The sequence below is a fragment of the Pecten maximus genome, chromosome 5 (genome assembly GCF_902652985.1).
Source record: "Pecten maximus chromosome 5, xPecMax1.1, whole genome shotgun sequence".
Classification (NCBI taxonomy): Eukaryota; Metazoa; Mollusca; class Bivalvia; order Pectinida; family Pectinidae; genus Pecten; species Pecten maximus.
The window spans coordinates 43918275-43942989 of record NC_047019.1 but is presented as its reverse complement, the minus strand read 5'-3'; the positions used below and the strand labels follow the sequence as shown (position 1 = coordinate 43942989).

The 24715-nt window shown below is 33.3% G+C and overlaps 3 protein-coding genes across 3 annotated transcripts; 2 read left to right on the top strand and 1 right to left on the bottom strand.

Annotated features, from left to right (window-relative positions):
• Nucleotides 1-3556: 3556 nt before the first annotated feature.
• On the top strand, nt 3557-22481 carry LOC117328133 (3-oxoacyl-[acyl-carrier-protein] reductase FabG-like). The gene is made up of 9 exons (XM_033885521.1): nt 3557-3637; nt 5441-5568; nt 6000-6092; nt 6640-6725; nt 7398-7491; nt 7634-7703; nt 8073-8109; nt 9058-9121; nt 21719-22481. The coding sequence occupies exons 1-9, from the start codon at nt 3589-3591 to the stop codon at nt 21875-21877; spliced, it is 780 nt and encodes a 259-aa protein (XP_033741412.1). The 5' UTR covers nt 3557-3588; the 3' UTR covers nt 21878-22481.
• Nucleotides 9132-12409, top strand: LOC117328131. The gene is made up of 2 exons (XM_033885519.1): nt 9132-10155; nt 10772-12409. The coding sequence occupies exons 1-2, from the start codon at nt 9709-9711 to the stop codon at nt 12008-12010; spliced, it is 1686 nt and encodes a 561-aa protein (XP_033741410.1). The 5' UTR covers nt 9132-9708; the 3' UTR covers nt 12011-12409.
• LOC117328132 lies at nt 12704-21413 on the bottom strand. The gene is made up of 3 exons (XM_033885520.1): nt 20704-21413; nt 14169-14345; nt 12704-13721 (listed from the first exon to the last, which is right to left on the bottom strand). Exons 1-3 carry the CDS (start codon nt 20976-20978, stop codon nt 13076-13078), a joined length of 1098 nt encoding a protein of 365 aa, XP_033741411.1. The 5' UTR covers nt 20979-21413; the 3' UTR covers nt 12704-13075.
• Nucleotides 22482-24715: the final 2234 nt, after the last annotated feature.

Below are 24715 nucleotides of genomic sequence, written 5' to 3'. Positions count from 1 at the left end.
TCGCGGAGAATCGTCACTCGTTCACAATCATTTTCGTTTTACATAACCGGAATGTCACATAATCGTTTGGAGCTAGCACTTGAGGTTCCAGTGCACATGTCATGAAAAACACTATATAAGTAAACAAATAAATAAGTGGTTTTCTTTTGTTGATAACTGAGAGTCCAAGCGCGGACATAATTAGGAATAATGTTTTTCACTAAATATTTAAGCATCTATTAAATAATACGCCGCGTGCAATGTTATTATTCGATCCGGCTACGTCGTATAGTATTTTTTTTTTCTTTTTTTTTTTTGTAATTTACTATTATGCGTCTACAAATTATCGATTAATGAAAAATAAACGTAACATGAGGCACAGAGGGCCTGTATTTCTCACCTGGGTGATATTGCAATGATTGTAGCAATACACTGAATATTTGTACAGAGGTAGGATTTCAAAGACTTTGCAATATTTTCCCGTTGAACTCCATATTTGAAGCCCCTGGTGGGCAGACCAAGCATTTATACATGTATATAGATTCTTTTCATCCAAGGATACAACAGACCAAATATGGACCAAATGCTTTTATTCTTACAAAAGAAGAAGGATTTTAAAGAATTTGCTATATTTCGCTTCTCGGGCGGTGACAACTGCTTTTTAACTCCTTCTATTTCACGCTTAATTCCAGATATTGATAAGAGACCACGGGAAAGTTTTACTTCATATTCTTCATTTCCTCGTGCATTATTTAATTAGATGTTCCATGTTTTTGACCCATTCGTCGTCTTGATATCAACACCAACGTCTTTAGATCTCCTTAATGTCTGTTCTATCCTAATGCCATCTACGATATCACTCCTAATAGTCTGATGTATCACGTATTAAACATTCAAAGGTATCATTAAGTTTGCATTATACAATATCTGTCTGGGTATGTGTTTATAGAGGTTACATAACGAGTGATTGTTGGATATGGAATTTATTTCACACGAGTAAGTTATTTTTTAAAAGTTACAAAAGACACGAGCTTTAGCGAGTGTTTTTTGCAACTTTAAAAAAATAACTTACGAGTGTGAAATAAATTCCATATCCAACAATTTCGAGTCGTGTGACCTGTTTCTACCACAATAATATCGGCTTGAATCAAAGGGAAACGCGGCCAAGTATAATTTCGCGTATGCAAATAAAGTGTACCGGTGACGTCCGGGACCCGGTGATGTGACGTCATTAGATTATTGATGACGTCAATAACAATTGCAGCTTGGGTCAAAGTTCACCGTGTTAGCCAATCAAAATGCGTACAGAGTTTATACCACGTGTGGTAGTTTATACCACGTGTGGTATAAACAGATTGTTAATCAACAGCTGTAATGATTAGGCTAACTGATGGTCTGAGAGTTAAATAACACAGGGTATTGTGTTAGAAACACGTATAACAGCTTTTAAATGTGGTTAAATTATACATTTGTATTTGAAAGGTGGTGTCATTTTATGATGTAAATGTAACACCACAATGCGCCCGCATCTTTCTCCTATAAGTCGGTGCCTCCACGGAATACTAAGTAGAGAGGTAAAACATGGAATTTTGACATACACGTAAGTATTGTTAATCCTTAAACCAGGTTTTACTATAATCCTATAAACTTGTCACATCCAGCACATTGCTGACAAAGTGACTACATAATGTTTACAAACACGCCCACCATCAGTCTGGTATTGATATAGTATAGGAGTTACCTCGTTTACATAGTTTGAACTAGGTATTCAACATTAGCTGTAGGGCGTGAGAATAGGCTGAAGGTCAACTCAGTCGCTATTCATGGAGGCATGTTATGTCGTATGTTCAGCGGCTGAACATTCAAAATCTGAATGTCGTATGTCGTATGTTCAGCGGCTGAACATTCAAAATCTGAATGTCGTATGTCGTATGTTCAGCCGCTGAACATTCAAAAGTTTCCTCGTTGGCTGGTAAAAACACAATATATGAAGTTTTGAATGTCGTATGTCGTATGTTGTGCTAACTTCACACAGCATTCATGGAATGATAAAATATCATATTCCCAAATTTCAAAATAGCCTCCCTTATCGATACATATATCGTACATCCCTAGCTATCAAAGTAGTCTCATTTATTGATATAGTTATTATACCCCCAGCTATTGAAATACATAGTAGTTGTAAAAATAAGGGGACACATTTCTCATTTCTGGTATTTATTCAGATTTCGAAAAGACCCTAAAGCATACAGAAATACAATGTATAAATATGTTTATATAAATATGTTTATATAAATATGTTTCGCAAGAAGTTGTCTATTACTATTTTTTATCATATTACATTGTGTATTACTATATTAGAATATCATTGTGTGATGACATGTGAGGTGTGCTCAGGACCTCACTTTATATATTATTACAATACAATTTTTCAACTTGCCTATGCATGCATATATATATATTCACCAGCTGTACCTAAATGAAAACCATGACATTCAATATCTAGATGTACACGTACATATCAATACAGCAATTACGCTAACGTTAACTATATGTCTGTTAATAAAACACTGATATTCATACTGATAACTTTTACATCTAGATCCTCATACATGTACAAAAGAAATAACACCTATTCTGACAATTGACCAAGGGTCTTAATAGATCAGTCTTTGTCATTCTTCAGCATTTTGAACTAGATATAAGGATGGAAAATAAACCACTGGATACAATTTAAGATTGATCTTAATGCTGTACTGCTGGGACCTCCATACGTTGTTTGGTACTCTAACGACATTATTATCTTTGATTAGGCCATTCTGGTGTCTTGTCCTGATCCTTTACGTAAAAAAACACGTATATTTAAGCATTGAACTGCTTTCATTTTGAAGTTATGGGCTGATGAATGCCAACTGGACAAAGGCAAATTGAACCATGAAGCGCTAGCGCGCTTCATTAAATTTGCCTTTGTCCAGTTGGCATTCATCAGCCCATAACTTCAAAATGAAAGCAGTTCAATGCTTAAATATACGTGTTTTTTCGCGTTATTACCAGGTCTATTTGGCGTTCATTCGTTTCATATCGCGTTATAACGTGTTTTCTTTCGCGTTATTTCGCCTTTTTGTACGTTTTAACGCAAATAAACGGCTTTATTTCCGTTATAACGTGTTTTTTCACGGTTTCGGACACGGGTGATACCTAAGGGGAACAACTCGCACTACATAGGATATAATTAATAGTGCATTGCATGGTCCGTTAAATTATAATTGTACGTTAACATGTGTTTAAAGAATAAAAATAAATGAAATTGCAAAAGAAAACAAAATACCAAAATAAAGTTAACAAAACACAGATACACAGTCGATCTGTACATGTACATCGTACATTGATTATATACTTTATATTGTTGCAACACATTTATTTTAAAATATGAAACGCAACGCAAATGCAATATACTTAACTTTTATTTTTTTAATATTATTATTTTATTAATTTTGCAATTATGTAGAATTTTAATTCAACTACAATCTCTCACATTTTTTCGCGGATTTGATATCCTTGTCGTTTCTTATTTTAGTTTGGTATTAACGCGTCACGCAGGAGAACAAAATGGCCGCCTCCGTTGGAAGTCTCGCGGGGAAAGTGGCACTTATAACAGGTATGAACGAATAACAAGAAGTCACGCAAATGTCTGCTGGTCAAGCAAATAACCACACTTCCGGAACAATGGAAATTTAATCTGTAAGGTATTATTGCTTCTTCAAGCAGTGAACTGTTTGAACCGGCTTGGCGTAACCACATTAGGTCATTTTATCGAGAAAGCATTGTTAGCTTGATTAGTTACAAGTAGTCCATTGCAACACGTTCAGAACCACCTAGAAACAAAAGGTAACATTAAGAATGTCTTATATTTACTCCGATGAATAGTGTATACGCGTCCTCTCAATTATCTTAGAATTGGAAAAGCTACCGAGTATTCATGCATGAATGACATTTTCGGGAGGCCATTTATAAATAATATGCACACTTACAATATCATTCAATATGTACAAAACATCTGTATTTTGGTATGAGATAAGACAGTTTCGGAAATCGCAGTTGAGAGAGAAATCCCCAAGTTCCAAACTTTAATGAATTCAGTAGATACTTGTATGTAATTGTAAAATTATAATAAAGGACATATGCTCCAATTGTCTAGAAAATTACATGTACATACATGATTGTTTTGAAGTATTTCTTTGTATTTTTGGAGTACAATCCGATGTTTAAGATCCACATTCTGACAAAAATGCCACTGCTAAAGTTTACTTTAGATTTGACTGTAAAAGAGACACTGATTTTCCATCATAGCAGCACTTCATCTTATATATAATTATATATAAATTGTCTGATAACTGTGGCATTGTATGTATTTACAGTACATTTGTAGGTAATCACATCACATATCAATTACATAGTATATATTTACAGTAGGTATAACTTAACATATCACACATTATGTTCGGAATTAATTATCATGTAGTACTTTAGCACAGGGATTAAAACTTAGTGTTTTGTAATGGCTATTATAATTGGCTCTACATAATGTCATACTGCAGGATATCCCAAGAAAGCTGTAATACAACTTATTTAAAATTAAGTTCTATTTGGTATATAGGGTTTTAGTTTTATTTACATTATTAATTTACAAATTATATGTAACAAACATAAGGTGTGGATATACAAAGTGAAATATGGACAAGTTAAATGCAAAATCTTATTGCAAGTGACATGTAACATTGGCCCCGTGGTCACTATTGCTGTTTATGGGGTATTAATAGTGATTGGAAACACCTTAAATGTCATGATAGTTAGATGATCACGCTCTTTCAAACAATCAATGATTGATCAAACATGAACAGAAAGGGAACTATTACAAAAACTAAATTGAATAATCAAAACAATACAATGTACTATAATAAAAGTATATGATACAATATTGATACTAGAGATAGAATGAAGTCTAACAATAAATGGGGACCTATCAATGTACATTTAAGTTATTTTCCATATTATAATTCATATGTTTAATTCATTTCACCAACCCTAAAAATCCAAATGTCTTTGTCCTAACTTAGAGATTTTCTTAAATAAAACATGTTTAATTTTCTCTGCCTCAGAGTACATTAAATTGTAACAAGAATTTTAGTCACCAGAACAATGAATCATTGAAATTTTAGTAACCAAACCAGTAATCTCAGTTTGGGAGGGCTTTCTAAACTTAGGATTCCTAATCGATTGTTTGCATAATAAATACAATGATAATTTGAAAATATTGATTTAAGCTTTTTTATTTACCTGCTACTTCAACACAGTTTGTAAATTTCAGGGTATTTGCAGTTGTCAATTTTGATAATGAATATGAAGATGGTTCAATATAGTCTTCATATTGATTACATCTTCTTTTTATAATTCAACACAGGTGCCAGTTCTGGTATCGGGGCAGCTACTGCTGTTTTGTTTTCAAAACTTGGAGCAAAATTAGCCCTTACAGGACGCAAAGAAGACAATCTTCAGAAAGTTGGACAGGAATGTTTGGAGGGGGATAAAGTAAGTGTTGTGCTAACTTTATTACAATAATGAAAGCTAGAGCTGTAACAGTCTATGTGACTTTGAAATCTTTACTTAGTTTTATGGATACAAATGAGCCTCTTGATAAGGAGGACAGGTCTATCATGTACAATAAGATATGGTTGTGATTTAAGTTGCTGTCAATTAAATTCACTGAATCTTGCACAAACCTCTTTGTTTGACCTAACATACTCCAATATACATGTAGCTGTTTGGTTGCTATATATATATATAGCCTCTCAATGCTTTGATCATATTTCAAAAAAGTTTTGAAAACAAACTTATAATATTATGAATAGGTAAAACTAGGTTACATACTCCATATTTGTTAAACGGTTGAAGGTTGGATTGTCTTTTAGTTAACTCTTTTTTAACAAGATTAACTGTATATCATTTTCTTCATATTTTAGCCTTTCCTTGTTCCTGGCGATCTTGCGAAAGAGGAGGATGTCAAAAGAATCTTTGATAAAACCGTGGACCACTATGGAAAGCTTAACATTTTGGTTTGTAAATTGTTAAGAATATTTTTATGTTATTCCCGAGTAAATAACAATAGCACCAGGATACCTTAAATGTGTTCATTGATATGATATTAATTGAAATATAAATTTCCTGCAGAGATGTCCTGTTAGCAGACATATTCTATATGTTATTGATTACAAACTTTCATACATGAATCTTTCCAATAAAATTGTCTAACATGAACAATCAACTTACAATTCTTAACCTACTCATTATGTTTAAGTGGGGTTAAATTAAAAATTTAAATGTTTGACATATTACGTTATTAATCATATACATGTATATATACAAATGTATCTAATATCAGAGAACAAAATAAGCTGTGTATAGGTCAGCTCAAGTTATATTTCAGGTGTGCCTTACCCGGGCCCACATATATTGTATACGCCCATACATACATTGTATACATGGATATATAACATATATATTGTATACAACCATACATATTTGGAGAATAAGTCTCTGCTTGTATTTATGCATGTTTTTACTTTGTATTAATAATTAGGTGCCGTTTAATATTCTTACCAGGTTAACTGTGCAGGGATCATAGAGTTAGGCAGTATTGAATCAACATCCCTTCAACAGTATGATAGGGTCTTTAATGTAAATGTAAGGTGGGTAACCAATTTTGAGTTTTGAAATCCTTTCTTCATGTATCACATTGAAGTAACTGTATAAAGTTATTTGTTATTTTAATCAATTGTTGACAGTATTCTGATACAGGATATTATTTACTAAATTAAGGCTAATGTTCACCGAATGATAGTTTATTTTGAAAGTGTTTAGATTTTTTTATTAGTTACAGTTTGGATTTCTTGTAGTTGTGTATATATTCAGGATATTCTGTCTTCAAATATTTCTTATAGAAATGTTTCAAACTAAGATTTAAATGTTTCACCTAAAATATGTTGTTCTTCAATAGATAATACCAATGTATATGATACCCATATAATGAAAACAAATACATGTATAAAGGAATCCCTATCCAAAATATGATCCCATAGGAGTCATAACTCTGGCAAAGTTTACATATATTAAACTCTGTCAATGTTTACATATAACTCTGTTATGAGATCAAAATAAAACTCTGTCAAAGTTTACATGTAGCTCTGTTATGAGATCAAAATAAAAGCCAAGTTTTTTTGAAGAAAATGCAAAAATAAAACGAATTTTAATTGAAAAAAAACAATGACATGAAGTCAATGTCACAGAAATGTTCAATCATACAATATATTTGCCAGTTATCTCCCTTGAACTGCTCAACGTTTATTTTCATTTACATACAGATCCGTCTATTACATGACAATGCTTGCTGCTCCCCACTTGATCAAATCTCAGGGAAATATTGTCAATGTATCCAGTGTGAATGGAATTCGTTCTGTAAGTACTGTGTAAACTTGAATTATTTACTGAAAATAGCTGTCACTGAACAGGTGCCCTCCTAGGGGCAGAGAGGACTTTTTTTAGATAAAATGTTTTAAAAAGTATTTAAACATCTGATATCAATATACCAATATTTCAGTTTCCAAACGTACTGGCTTACAACATGTCAAAGACTGCTCTGGATCAGCTCACAAGATGTGTTGCTCTAGGTAACTGTGTAATAATTCCAAAGATATAGTTGTAGGATGAAAAAGTTTGATGTTTTGTTATGATAATCTGTAAAGATGTACTAATATTCCATATTCTATGATAAATCCTGGTATGATATACAAAATTACATTTATAAATCAAGATAATTGGTGATATATAAGTTAAGATATAATAATATTATGTTAATATGCAATTAAAAAAATGGTAATAATAGTACCTATAAATATATGTATAATGTATATTAATGATTTCATGAAGAAAATATTAAATATTGTAAACATGCAAGCAGAAGACTACTTTCAATTGCTATCGTCATTTAATTTCAAGTAAATTCAAATTATTTTAAATCTTCACCCACTTCATTTCAGAACTTGCTCCTAAACAAGTAAGAGTGAACAGTGTCAAGTAAGTTTGAAGACAAGACATGTCTTAGGGAAATAACATTATGTAAGATAAATTACAAATGTAGTAGCTTGGGAAGTATTGATACAATGTAAATATCTACTGTTGGTAAAACCAATTCTGTAAACCATTGATGTGTAAAACAGAAATGTTTATCATTCCCTGATGGAAGACGTGAAGGAGATACTGTAATGTTGCTGTCCATCCATCACTGTATCATTCTGTCTATCGATCCCTTCACCATTTCTGGACAATAACTCAAAATTCAGGTGGACCAATCAAATTCAACCTTCACACGCTACATGCTTGGATTTTCATTAAGTGTCAAAAGGTCAAAGGTGATGGTTACACTTATTTTAAAAAAAGAACGGTTCCCAGACAATAACTCATGTTCAAGTTAACGACTAAAACTCAAACTTTGTATGCAGCTGTCATGAGTGCTTGGTTTGGATTTCTTTGTTCGAAAGGTCAAAAGTCAAGGCCACTTACTATATATATAAAATTGGTCTCTGCTCATTAACTAAAAGATTCCATGGAACAATCAAATTAGCTTGGACTTCACACAGTGCTATTATCAACAAATCTTGCTCGGAGTTGCTTTTTTATGTGAAAGGTCGAAGGTCAAAGTCACTGTAAATGATTGTTTTTGCTCAATAGTAACAAGATCCCTTGGACAGATTCCTCCAGTAGGTTCATCATTTTCAAACAATAAATCGACTTCAAGTGAACATGTCAAGCTCAAACTTCACACAATGCTTTCTTATCAGAAGTGCATGCTAGTGCTTGTTTTTCTATCAAAGGTTACCAGTATCGTTCAAGTGTACCTTCTAATCAAGGTATTATTTTCCTGTTGTTTTTTTTTGTTTTTTTGGGGTTTTTGTTTTTTTGTTCTTTTTCTATATTGCAATACATTTCAACATTAATATTTATTGAATTGCTGTGACTTTTCAGTCCTGGTGTAATTATCACCGAGTTACAGAAGAGAGGTGGCCTAGACGAGGAGGCTTATGCAAAGGTATGTCAAGGCCAGCGAAAGGTCACATTTGTAGTCAAAACACATGCATGCAAACTGCTTGTGTATTGTGTTTCATTGTTGTTCTTGGGCTTCATAACTTTTGAAAGTTGTTTACTCATTTACCAGTTCCTTTACTAGCGTCATATGTGATACTACATTGTAAAACAACAATCACTAACAGCTGTGTCATAACTAGCCGCCATATGACAGCATCACCAGCCCTGTCACAATATGAAAGTTTAAATCTGATAATCTTATATTCAGGATCAGGGTTTCTGATTACCCCGATAACTACTGAACATAAGGTTCAGTAAGCTGACAGGATTGCTGAATACCTTCAAGATCATCTTAGCTAGAAAGTGCCATTAAATTGTGTTGTTAAAAGAACACACATACAAAAAAAAGATTAGATTATTTTTTGGCTGTTTGCCCGAGCATGGTATTTGAATAGACCACTTTCACATTAAAGTACGCATGCGCCGTAACCTATACTACGACAGGGACGCTGAACGAAATCTCGCGTGACTATCCGTTACTTGCATTTGAGGGGGCAAGCGAAAAAGTATGGCAGAGGCCAGGCCTATGTAATGGGCGGTCATGATCATTGTTCTGTGTATGGATGTAGTAACCGTAGATCAAAGAATTCAGTAGTATCGTTTTTTAGATTCCCTGTAAATGCACATCGGAGAAGATTGTGGAAAGTTGCCAGTCAGCGTGACGAAAAAACTTTAAGAATTACTGAGCACACGAAGGTGTGTTCAGTCCATTTTGTCACAGGTAAACCGTCGAAAGACTCCAAACATGTTGACTTTGTGCCTACTCTTAAACTGCACAAACGTGAGATAAGTGCTAAATGCAGAACATCTTCTACCAGTAAAAAGATCTCAGAATGGACGACTTCAGTTGAGAAAGGACATAGTGTATCGGCTAATGTTACAACACCTGGGAAAAGATGCCGGCGGCGCCTGGCCCCATACCAGGTACCTGACATTGGAAGTGAAGTTCAAATTCCGTTACCCGAGACCGCAAAACAGGTAATTATAATCACGTTACACTTCACAACACCCAGTTATTGTTTATGAAAAAAGACTACAAAGCTGGCATATATATGTTCACTCTGTTGCTTTTAATTTTAACAAAGTACACACAATATTAATTAGTAGAACCATTAAACACCATCAATCAATTATATTAATATAGTTTATGTTACATAACTAACATGACTACTATCTTACAGCCTTGTAATTGTTGAATGATAATATTTTTAAATATTTATCTTACTATTCTAACATCAATGAATTAATTATCAAGATGTTTCATATGTTCAAGAATTTACCACTTTATCTCTATGCAGGGGTGGATCCAAATTTTTTTATCAAGGGGGGTGGGGTTGCAACTTTGGGATTTTTATCAAGGGGGGGGGGGGGGGGGGGGGGGGGGGGGGGGGGGGGGGGGGGCAATTATAACAGTCGTCATAAGAATTTTTTTGAAATGCTTCGTTCCTCTTTTACACATTTTGTTTATAGTTTGCAAAGGTGGGGGGTGGTACATATTAAACCTGCTAGGCTTCTGTTACTTATTAAGGTATATTTCTGAACATTTAAGACTTTGTTCTGTCATATTGAGGTAAACTTATTTTTGTATTTTCAGTTTCCAGTTCCCTTGACCGAAATACCCGAGGAATCCTACTTTATTGATAGTCAAGACCATGCATACAATGCGAGCTGGACAAGTGCACATGCACCTTATAATGGACAACGCCCATCCACCATCTGTGAAGCTGGAACACAAGTCCCAAAAATTGTGACATCAGATGTATCATCACAGACATGTAGCAATGTATTAAGTGACTCCGTTTTACTTAAGCAGAAAGATTCATATATACAAACACTCAAGAAACATATACACAGGCTTGAGGACCAGATTGTAAATCAACCCTCATCATTTACAGCTAAGTCCATGTTGACAAATGATAAAAGTGTGCAGTTCTGGACAGGACTACCAAACAAAGGTGTTTTTGATTCCCTGTTTCAGTACCTAAAAGGGAAAGCTCAGAATTTGAGATATGATCGTGGGAATGTGTCGGTTTCAAATAACAGTAGTGATTTGAAAGTAAAACCAGGGAAAAACAGGAAAATAAGTTTGGAAAATGAGTTTTTTGCTGTATTGGTGCGATTACGTGTAAAACTTCTCCTTACGGATATTTCTCAACGCTTAGGCATATCAGAGGCCCATTTCTCTAAAATATTTTCCACATGGGTTCGCTTCCTCAGATTGGAATTGTCAGAACTAATGCGGTTTCCCTCTTTGCGTGAGATACAGCAAAATCTACCTCCTCAGTTTTCTAGGTATCCAAATACTAGAGTGATAATTGATTGCACTGAAATCCATGTTGAAAAACCATCATCTTTGAAAGCTCAGCGACAGACTTGGTCTAATTACAAACATAACAACACCTATAAGGCACTAGTAGGAATAACTCCAGATGGAACTGTTTGCTTTCTTTCAAACTTATATGGGGGGTGTGCTTCTGACAAAAAGATAACTAGAGAGTGTGGTATTGTCGGTGAACTTGTTTCTGGGGACTGTGTAATGGCTGACCGTGGCTTTGATATAGCGGACTTACTAAATCCTAAAGGAGTGCAACTCAACATTCCCCCATTTCTCCACGCAAAGGATGGACAGTTGACACCAGAACAAGTTGAAGAAACTCGTAGGATTGCCGAAGTTAGAATTCATGTGGAAAGGGCTATACAGAGAATAAAATCTTTCCAGATTCTTCAGGGAACTATACCACTATCTCTCCATGATCTAGTAGAAGACATATTCTTGACATGTGCTATTTTAACAATTTTTCAAACTCCCATAATTAAAACCAGTTGTGATTGAATTCATTCATTTAGGAATGTTTTTTATATATCTAATGAACAAATGAAAATCTTGGATGAAATGTTAAAACTAGAAGACATTATAAGTGATCCATGATTTGTGTGTTGCACATCTAAATCAAACACAAATGTTACTTCAAAATAATATTTAATGTGAATATTTAGTGTTCATAATCAATATATACATGTACAAGGAAATTCTATATATATATGCAGTAAATGTACTACCAGCATTATAAACTCTAATAATATTTCATATTCTGTCAATATTGATTGTCGCTATTACAGTTACTGAGAACCAAGGTCAGGCTTTACAATATTCATCAAAATTTGAATATTTATATTATATCTCTGTATGTTTTGCTGATACTAAGCTTTGCGAATTATAAATGATTCATAAAATTCTTAAGTGTTTTTTTAATATTTACATTTCTGGTAAACACTTCAATCATCTGACTGCTATACATGTGTACAGTGAACTTTCTTTACATGGATAATTACAGTATTTACAATTCATTTAAAATAGCAAGGGTTTTAGAAACAAAACTGCATTTTCCACAAATAAATCCTCTATTCTCATCAGTAATAATGAAAAATAGTCCATGTAAAGAGATATTACTGAACATGTTACAATACAAAACATATGCTATATATGCTCAGTTCTGGATTGTTAAAGTCATTCTAACACTATGAATATGTAAGAAATATAAATTGATTACTCCAACACTAATGGCTCATTGCCATATATCACTGAAGGATATACAATTTCTGGAAGGACAGCATTGTTATAGAAATATTCAAGTTTTGGAAGATACTCCATCCAGAGATCTTCATCAAAATCTACAGTTTCCACAAATATTTCATTCTTTGTACACAAGACAAAATCACACAGGGATATTCCATACACCGCCATTTGTCCGATAACTTGTGTGTAATATGCATGTTTCCTATTAAGGGTGACCTGTGCATTTTCATCAAATTTCAGGCACGGTAAAACTTTGCAAGCTTCATGAATAGTTTTGTCCCATGTTGACAAGGGATTTTTTAGCTCGATTACTACCATTCCTCAAACGGGATCTTCCAGAATGCGGTCTGCGGATGCTCCTAAAAAGGGATGTTCCTTGTGAATTCGAAATCCAACTTCCTTCGCTAAACAACGATTTCCCGTTTTGTTTTGTAAATCTGCGAGATATCGCTCGATAGCCTGACCTTCGGCATCAAGCCCAAACTTCATGGCTGCTTTTTTCACAGAGCTTCCATAACCAAGTAGCTTTTTTAACAAACATGTTGGATTTGTTGTCGACCTCCTTTTAACCACAGAATGAAAATTTGATGCAGTGATTCTAACTGATCGGACCTGGTGCCATAAGGCTGATTTTGATTGAGACATAGTTTTGGAATCAATTTCTTTAATGTCTTCATCAGAAACATGCAGTTTTTTCTTAAAATCCTCACATGCGTCTTTGATATCTTTCAAACTTGGAGGATGTACATTAATGAAATGTGTACTGATTGTACTTTTTGATGGACTTTCACTTAATATGCTAGCAGAAACCTTTGGAACACCATATTTTCCGAAACCGCATTGAGGCAGGATTTTCTTTATACTGTCAAATAGCTGCTTTCTGGCCTCTGAGTTCACAGTTCTGTCTGCTGGATGTCGTGGATCGGTTTTTGTCATCTTGGGTCTCTCCTTAGAGCCAAACTTGGGCCTGTAAAACAATATATGTTGGTTACATTATGAAAATCCTTGTATAATTGTAAAATAAAGCTCTTTATATATATTTCCTATGCAAATGTGTAAACAAAACACATCTGGGAGTGGTGGGGGGGGGGGGGGGGGGGGGGGGGGCGGGGAAGGGGGGGGGGGGGGTTTGGGTTTTTGTTTTTGGTGGTCCCCCCCCACCACTTAATTTGTTGGTTTTTTTCACCCCCCCCACCCCCCCCCCCCCCCACCCCACCCCTCCCCACCCCCCCCCCCCCCCCCCCCCCCCCTGTGGAATTTGAAATTTTACAAAAAACAACTAAAAACCATGAAGGATTTCTAGGCTCGGACAACTGGGGCACAATGCAAGTGGTCATAAGTATTGACAGCTGACAGTGGAAATGTGTACATTTCACACACTTTTATTGTAAAATTTAAAATTGTAACTCCTTACTTATGTACTTTTATATCAGCTACTGTCTTTGCTTGAACAACTCTTTCTGAGGGTTTGTTCCACTGCTTAAGCCTATCCGTACATGTGACATCATCTGGTACATTATTTAAGCCTTCTGACACAAAATCATCAAGGGCGAACAGTACTGCCGCAACATGGTTACAGGCTTCTCCTTTCCTATAATGAAAACAAAATGTAATCAGAAAGTGAAAAATATATGATTAATTTAATATATTATTTTATATGCATAATAAATAATGTCTTATTTGCATTAGGTGGCAAAACTGTTATAAAAATAAAATATAATGATTAGTATTAAATAAATGTACAGGTATTCACATTTCAAGTCTAACTGAATTTTTCCTTTGTTTATGAAGGAGGGTGTGTGTGTTAAATTTAGGTGTATACTAACATCACACAGGTGCCAAAGGAACACTCCCTGTATAGTGTACAGGTGATAGGCTAATTTGGATATATATACACACGGCTTGACTTTTTACTCAAATACACTCAAATATACTCAAATACACATAAAATATACTCAAATACACAAAAATATACTCAAATACAAATGTATTTCACACATATAACCTTATTTTGTGCGTAACATGGTCGTTAATAAGCGATCAGGCTACGATCTTGCGAACTATGATACCCGGATCGGTTGGGATATTTAGGCTTTACTGAAATTGACTTGGAATTATCAAAACGTTGGGAAATGGGGCTTAAATTAGCATTATTTTCAGAGAACAGAGCCAAATATTTGTTCTGAAATGCTCAACTGTATCATATGCAAAACATTAGTGGTTTATTTGACCGAGAAGTAGTTTAAATCAATGTTTTAATCATTCGCGATTCACGGTCCGATTGTCGTCCGAGTTGAATTACAGAAATGGCCGATAATGGACCCGAAATCGATATTTTCATAAGAGAATGGACTCAATATGGTATTCTTTGGTGTCTGTAGAGGTCATATGTCAAATATCTTAAATTAATTTTCACTAGAAGTATTTTGAAATAATTGTCAAAATATCCGATTTACGACCCCATTGCCGTCAGAGTTGAATTGTCGAAATGGTCGATAACGGACCTGAAATGAATATTTTTATGATATAATGGACCCAAAATAATATTCTTTTGTATATATAGAAGTCACATGTAAAATATTTTTTATTTATTTTCTCAAGAAGTATTTTAAAATGATAATCAAAATAGGCCTACCCCATTCACGACCCAATTTTTGTTTACGCATTGGGCGCGAATAAAATAAAAAGGAGCAGGAAAACTGAAATCCGGATTATCTACTCACAAATGCAAAAATACTTATACTAGATAGCTATAATTAATATTTAATACAAGAATTTCTATACTGTATTTGATTCTCTGTATAAAATTGTTGTCAAATTTGTGGTATTATGTAAAATAATTCATTTTTATTGATTTTTTTCCCCCTCACAAATCCATATTTCAATCTTTGAGTAATTAATTCATTGAAAATTGAAGTCAAGGCAATGAATTAATATTTTCCGTAATAATTTTTCGATAAACTGTTAAAAAGTTTCCAGATGATATTTTGTGCCATGCTGTCATAAAATTTCAGTTATAACTTTAAAATTAAATTACATGTAGTATGTTAATATGATAACCAAGTTGTCAATATCCACAAAGCGAGTGTAGTCTACTGTAATCTCAATCACTGAGTGGATAGCATTACATATGAATATAATTATTACTGTAAAATACCTGTAGTATAAAGAGATATGTGACCAACTTTAGAATGAATGATATCAAATTTAGATTATATCTCAAGAGCAATAGGTGGATTATTAGAATTAACTTCCAAATGAAATCAACATATCCGTGTAACTTTAGCAGGATTTCATCATTGTTTAAGATCAGACTGATGAATAATATCCATTCTAAAAAAAATCATCAGAAATAATCATAAACCATCAGCTGTATAGCAAGAGTTTCCAGGGGATCTTGGTGTCTGCCATTGAGATTGATCTCTTTTCTACTTTTCCCTTCTTTTCCCTATTACTTATTATTCATTTGATTATATTGGAAACCTAAATTTGAAGTCTAAGATCTTAAGAAAAACTTTTGGAAATGTATCAATAACAGATTAAACTGTTGAAACTGATGGTGGGCTGGCTGGCTGGCTTAAAGCCATTTTGTTTTCCTGATCAGACTAAAAGATAAATAGGAATTGTTGATGTACTTCCATCTGATGATGGCAAAAAATCTTCATTCCATAATATAGATTTTCATTTTTTATATAAATAAATACTTAAAACATACAACAACTATTATATGTAAGAATGTTGAAAGTCATATTAGTTGTGTTGTATAACTTCAATTTATGTTATTACCTTAACTTGGTGATGAGTAATTAGATTATGAGCATTATAATATGGCCATGGTTTACTACTTAATAAGATCAAGTTTCTGTGTGATATATTGTTTGGTTTTATTTACTGGACAATATTAATTTACCATATTTTAGTTAAATTTTATAAATTACTCCACCCCCCTCATTACTTTCACAGATATGGATGTTATTTCTACAATATTTGTAGAGCAATTTTTCACACCTGGGGACATGATTGACACGCCTGTGTAACTTACACTAATTGACCAGTGTATTGAAAGAGTCCCCCTAAGGCTATAACTGAACTGTCCAGGTAATGAAAGGGTGTCACACCTGTGTTAGCAGGTGGAGAGAGATGGGTGAGGGGGAGGGGGGTCCTATAACCTCCAATTTTTACCTGTGAGATATACTGAAGATTTAATTTCCTAAGACCTAATTAAACCAGATATAAAATGAACTATCTTAAACTGGTCATTTAACAGCAGTATAAAAACTCAAGTTTAAAGATGAGTATGAATTAAAAATATTGTATCAGGGACTCAGCTTGTTACTCTTCTTTTGCACCTCGCGCAATTAATATTAAGTACATCAAATATATCATAATTACATTAAAATATAACATGAGCAATGTTAAGAACATATGCTCTCTACAATTATAGCACATTTTGCCAAAATAAGAATATATGTGATAAACTCATAATAATTTAAACCTTAATTTATATATAGTATACCACAATATCCCAAAATTTGTTAACATAAAAAAGAAACAAAAACAACATTAAACTGATAAAAGAGGCATAATACAAGCAAAATATTTCATATAGATTCTATGGAGACCCTTAAACAGTTCAAGGAGAAATAAGTTAAGACCATCAGGTGTTGATTCATATGGGCTTCAAAATTTCAAAATTTACTCTGTGATGATATGATTGAATAGTATGGTCCATAAGATGGTTTTACTTCTTATAAGTAAACTTCAAGGATTCTACTTCAAGTGCACTAAACATGTATGTTTAACGTTTTCCATAATTAGGTAAAGGCTTAACGCATATCTTTGTTTTAACTTTTAATTTCCTATCAAAAACAGAAATACACCAGGATTGTATATTAATATATATGTGTACATTTATATATTTAGATGATTTTTTTTCTGTGTGAAGTAGGCATATCATCTAAAAACAAACTAAAAGCAAAAAAAAACAAAAAATGCAATACATGAATTTTATTCAATTTTATTTGAGAGGTTGCATTTTGCCTCAATATACTTATAACATGTATACACATGTATATATATTTGCAAAAATCATCTGTTCATAAAGTTGTTAAATCATCTGTTCATAAAGTTGTTAAATCATCTTTTTATTACTTTACCAAATCCTGGTGATATTCATTAAGAGACTGAATTCAGAAATTTATTATTTCTTATGGAAAAGTTCATCAGACAAGATAAAAAGAGATGTAATTATTAAGAATTGTAGTGAAAGCGATCTGAAAATGAAACATTTACAATCTTTTATTTTAGTAACAATAAAAATAAGAGCATTTTTTATATAGATTGGTATAGAAAAGGATTTATATAAAACAAATTATAGTCAAAGAAAATAGCAATGGTAGATTTTACAGCTATACAGAATTAATGGAGAAATTCAATATTCATACTAACTTTCTCACTTATCAAAGTGTCAAAAGTGCTATAAAAAAGAATTTTTCCAAAGAAGATATCTCCACTGAATTCATAAAACTATCTTACATACCTGCCAACTTAGATTTTTTTTTCAAACAGAAAAGAGGAGCAAGTTAATTTTATAACTGTCTGTGTAAAAATAATATAGAATCTACTGGAAAAAGGAAATGGGAAGTATTGTTTGATTTTGATGAAAATACATATATAACACAAGATGCCACAACATTTTAATCAAATAAAGTTCTACAAGATTTCCACTAGTCCGTTTGGCTACCGGAATTTCAAACCACTAGCCCGGGTAGAAAATCTACTAGTCCCAGACTATCGGGCTACCTTTAAGTTCGAGCCCTGTGCCAGGAAAAGAGTCTGTCTTTATCAGCTTTGAAAAATTACATCAAAGAAACATACCACACTCCAAGATATTGCAACCAGTAAAAGGGGAAATCATCTGAACTTCTTTAATAAGGACTGGAAAATATGGGAAAGACTACTGGTCTCTACAAAAATTATAAAAATGTTTAAAGGTTTCATTCTATTTTTGGAATTTCATATTTTATATGAAACTATACATTTGAAGAACGTGTAGCCTATACTCAACTTAGGCTTTAGAAAATGCTGACCTGCTTTAGATTTGACTGGAAGGACTTTAAAGTATTCATTTTATCAGTTATAATCACAGTTTTCTGTGCTAATGGAAATATAAATACAGTATACTATAAAACACACGTTAGCTTTTTCCTTCCCACAAACAGACAGAATTATTGTCAAAGATCTACATTGTCCTTCACCTTTTGATCCAAATGACCCTGACCTCTCACCCAAAGTGACCTAGCTTTGTCTTGGTCAGGAGTTGGCCATGATCAATAAGTATGAAAGTTAAGGAACTATTGTGGATGGGCAGACAAACAAACAAACAGACAGAGTGATTACTATAGGGCACCTGTATGGACCTGATTAAGAAAAACCATGTCATTCCTACATTAAAGGAAAATCTTAAGGATTTTTTCCTATTGGGCTCAACACTAAGGGCTCCATAGGTCACAGAACACATTATATGAAGTCATAATTAATTTCCTTAAATTGGCGGCTTTACATGGCTCAAAGACAGCTCAGACCAAAGTTGGACAAAAACCTATAACTAATTTGAAATAGAAGAAGGAAATTTGCCCATCAGATCTGAAGAAAATTTCAATCTAAATAATTTACAGAGGAAAATTGTGCTACAATATGCCATGAAAATAGATGAGACTGGACAAATGTTTTCGTTCATTCTAATAAAAATCTTGTCATTAATGCAAGAGAAAATGATAAAACACATTTTGATTTAAACATATTTTATTGTATCTTAATTTATACATGGGAATTGGGCACAAGTTATCAAACTTATATTAAACACTTTCCCTATATAATTTTACATACATATAATACATTTATTTTTACAAGATGACATATATTTACATATTAGAGAGAGAGAAAGAGAGAGAGAGAGAGAGAGACGAAGTTCAAACTTTTCACTTATCAAAACACTCTGCTGTTTCTAAAGTTCATCACATCCTGTGCCATGGTTAGCTCTCTCCGTTCGCTTCTGATGCCTCCTGGAAATTTGATTATCTTTTGCCATCGGCATCGGAATAGATATGATAAGCACAAATAAATTTACACAGATATATATAGAGAGATAAGGGGAATTAAAATCTATACAATAAAACACGTGAACAATAGTGCATTGAACACAGTCATTAGTACATGTATTGTTATATTTTGAGTATAGTGACACGGACAAGGACGAACGGAAACTTTTCCTTTAATCCATGATGATTCTGTTTAATGCTGAAAGTGACTATAACCTGACAAAAAGTCTATTTACTCAACTAAAAAAAATATTTGTGCATGAGTAAATTATTCTTTGCATACATAGCATTTTATGGTTTATGTATTGAAATCTAGAGTATTTTGATTGAGTAACAATAATACATGTTATATTTTATATATTTAGTAGAAAGAGACAGGCAGACTAAGATCCTTAAAAAATAATAATAATCAAATATATTTGTAGGAAAGAGTCAGGCCTTAAAAAACATTAAAGAAAACCAGACTGATGTTTTCAATAGGTATGGTAGGTTGTATAGGAAAAGGAGTTACCTCCCTTGCAAAGTTGTTGGTTTGGTTTTGTTTTTTATCAGGCCTTATGTCGTAATATTTACAAATCAATAATCACATCACATACAAATTGATGTTATAGAAGTGAATTTTATTTGTATTTGAGTATTTTTTTGTGTATTTGAGTGTATTTGAGTATATTTGAGTGTATTTGAGTAAAAAGTCAAGCCCATATACACAACCTGACAGGTGTCACAATGTGTGTGGAAGTGCTTATCTATACACATACATTATCAGTAGTTACTACAGGCATGTAACATTTTAATTTGAAAAGGTCAACACGATTACGAATACAAAATTATTTATTTCATTATACATACCCGGCGACACATTCACATGATCCGCCAAGAACAAGTCCAGAAGAGGAGCTGATACATGTAAACACGGTGTAATGTTTACGGGCCATTGATGCCATGACTTGAGCCTTGCACAGAAATATGCTGTCGGGTGATACCGCATCATCTTTTACAGTAGCTGTCTTTAACTTTTGCACATATCCGTCTTTAAAATACTTAAATGCTTTTAAACTTTTAAAAGCTCTCAGAGAGTCTTTATCAAACGTTAAGTTGCTCGTGACAGTATTTCTCCGGCACATTTTTTAATGATGTAGTCCATGTATTTGCCGACAGTTTGTTGACAAACCAATCTCGAGTGAAAAACGACATCGTTTACGTTAATGGAAGAAAGAAAGACATGTCTCTATATACATACGATTATCCTGGACTATTAATAGTTCAACTCTTACTAAAATGTGACGATGACAATGGCGGATTACTGTTGCTGGTGCTGTTTACATGTCAGCGTCTCTGCACGGTTTTGACAGCTCCAGGTATACGTATCCCCTCAAGCATGTCATTACTGAATATAACAATGACCTTCCTTGATGATATTTCTTACAACTTTCACTAAAATTTTAGGCTGACAACGTCGGATGAACGATACTGCAGCGGAATTACCAATCTCGTTAACGACCGTATTTTGACACTTCAGGCTGCCCCCTCGGCAAAATTTTGCAAAGGGGGATAACTGATATCGCACATGCGCACTCGAATGTGAAAGTGGTCTATTGTTTGAGGTTTAATGATACAAAACTGTATAGGAATTTGGAAGTATACCAGCTATTTCATACAAACTATTTATATACTGTCTTATAATTATAGACTTGAATAGGATCAAAGAAGAATGATAGACATGACTAAACACACTCTACACAAGTAGGCTAGGCAAGAAAAACAAACATAGTAAAATAAATGTATGTTATCTATTTTGCAAAATTTCCCCTGTACAGTTGTAGAGGAATATTTCATCACGTTTTTTTTAATCTATACATTATAGTTCATTGAGCGATCCCGGGAGACCCATGCCATGGGCAGACCAGGTCAGCCAGAAGAGGTCGCCAATATCATTGCATTCCTTGCCTCCGACAATTCCTCTTTTGTGACAGGTGCTTCGATTCCTGTAGATGGGGGCCGACATGCTATGTGTCCAAGATGATAGGTGTGAGAAATGCAGAGATTTATATCAAAATAATACTCAAGAAATGGTATTAACAGATGGAAATAAAACTTAGATTTGGTGATATAAGGTAAATGAAAGATTCTTGAGGTACAATTAGTTGACCCACAAGATTTCCAGGACTTCAAATTCAGGAGCAGTTCTTTTGTTAGCCTACCATTTAAAACATTGTTTAAAACATTATGTTTGGTCCTATTGCCACAATACTTTTATATTTAATGATCAAAATCATAGGTGCTGTGGCATCTTGACATTGATTGCAGGCTTTGTTGAGCTAAACCTATTGCTTCCTAAGAACAGATTTGTGGAGAAAAAAAAAATTAAAACTGGTATTTATATATAGTTTTATTAAAAATGATATGTACAGTTATATATTACTTTAAGATAGATGGAAATTATGTTGTATGGTCAGCAAGCTTAAATTGTCCAATTAGTGACTTTTATAATGTACATGTATAATGTTAAACAAATACGTAGTTCTGTGTTATCTCCTTTTATTGGAACAACTACATGTGCAAAGTTGAGGTGATATCTTATAATGATATTGTCATAAAACTTTTTAAAATAAAAAGATAAAACTCTGTTACTGTCTTCTGTTTATGAGTCGAGCTCACTTTGTATTCTATTTCTGTACATTGCTTGCCACAAAATAAAAAAAACTGGAAAACCAATTATCTTACTGTGTACAAATGTACAAAAAACAATTATTGTACTGTGTAAAAATATACAACATCAAAACAATTATAATACTGTGTACAAATGAACAAAAACCAATTGTCATACTGGGTACACATGTACAACAAAAATAATCATCATGCCATGTACAAATGTACATGTACATCAAAACAAAGATCATACTGTGTACAAATATACAACAAAAACAATTATACTGTGTACAAATATACAACAAAAACAATTATACTGTGTACAAATCTACAACAAAAACAGTTATACTGTGTACAAATATACAACAAAAAACAGTTATGATGCTGTGTACAAATATACAACATCAAAACAATTATACTGTGTACAAATGTACAACAACAACAAAAAATGTTCATACCGTGTACAAATCAACAACAAAACAATTATCATACTGTGGTAAAATGTACAGCAAACCCAATTATCATACTGTGGTAAAATGTACAACAAACCCAATTATCATACTGTGGTAAAATGTACAGCGAAAAACCTGAGAAACCTTGTTTAGTCTGTTCTCTGTATTTTACTCTTTTTGAACCTGAATGTAGATAAAGGTCATTCATTTAAACAAACTTGTTAGGCCTTTATTCAAGCATGGTACAGACCGAATATCAACGCCCTGGGCCTCTTGGTTATTCAGAAGTCGTTTCAAGATTTTAGCCAATTTGACACCCGTGACCTTGAATTTAGATCAAGGTCATTCGTTAGAACAAACTTGGTAGCCATTCACCCAAGCATTTTACAGGCCAAATATCAAGTCCCTGGGCCTCTTGGTTTTTTAGAAGATGTCGTTTAAAGATTTATTTACGATTACCCAATAATGAAAATGTTCAAAATGGCGTATCACTTGAACCGGAAGTGATAAAGATAAACTGAAGATACCAAAATCATCAGAATGATATACGGCATTAATCTATGTAAAAATATTTTAAAAATCAAAAAGTTGGAAATTTGGTGACCTTTGATCTCATAACTAAATTTTTTTTATCTGACCTCTGACCTTAAAACTTTTGGTGAGTAAAAGCTAGCGCCAGGCATTATCTACAACTAACAGAATTACGTGACCTCTGTAAAATGAATCCTTTTTGAGTTATGGCCATTTTAAATTTTTCAATACATGACGTCATGGCGACCATATTGGATTTTGGCCCACCCCCATGATAACAAGACTTGATCAGTATCATATCATAGTCATTTTGTCAAAGTTTGCGCTGAATCGCACTGGTGGAATTTGAGAAGAAAATGTGAGTTGTGGGCATACCAAATAAAACAAAAATATCAAAATGGCGTACCGCGTTAACGACAAATATAACCAAAAAAAATTAAACATATCAAAATCATCAGAATGACTTACGGCATCATACTATGATTTTTTTTTTTTTTTTTTTAAATTAAAAATTAATTTTTTTTTTTTTAAATAGACAAACCTGACCCCTAGCGAGCTTTTTTATTTGACCTCTGACCTTAAAGTTGTAATTATATAGAAGTTAGCCGTAGACGTAATGTACCACAATATTATAACATTACCTTTGTATCTTAAATACTTTTTGAGTTATGGTCATTTTAAACTTTAAAGGAATTACGTCATAGCGGCCATATTGGATTCTTGACCTACTTATAAAAGTTTTTGACATATGTTCATACTTTGGCCAACAACATGCGTGGAAGACAATTTGCCTAATCTTTATCAATCAAAAGATTAATACGCTACAAAAACGTCAGAAGAATAATAAGAATAAGAAACATAACGAAAACAATAGGTCTTTTCACCATTGGTGAAAAGCCCTAATTACTGAAATCTAGGAAGGATGGTTCTTCCTATCAGTAAAAATCTGGTTCGAGTCAACACCGCTAACCAGAGACGTATCACACTGCCCCGACCCATGTAATAAAACCTTCAGGAGTCTGAAATAGTCAATTTAGGGTTTAACCGGGACACGCTTGCAACATAATTTATTTTTGGTTTTTCATAATCAGCGGCGTGTATTCTGTAACAGAAGAAAAGCTATCTAAATTAACCTTCTGGAAACTGCTTTCCCCCCTTATTTGGGTCAAGTTTTCAGTTGGATAATACTGGATAGCGGGTGAATGACTATATTATAGGACACTTCTATG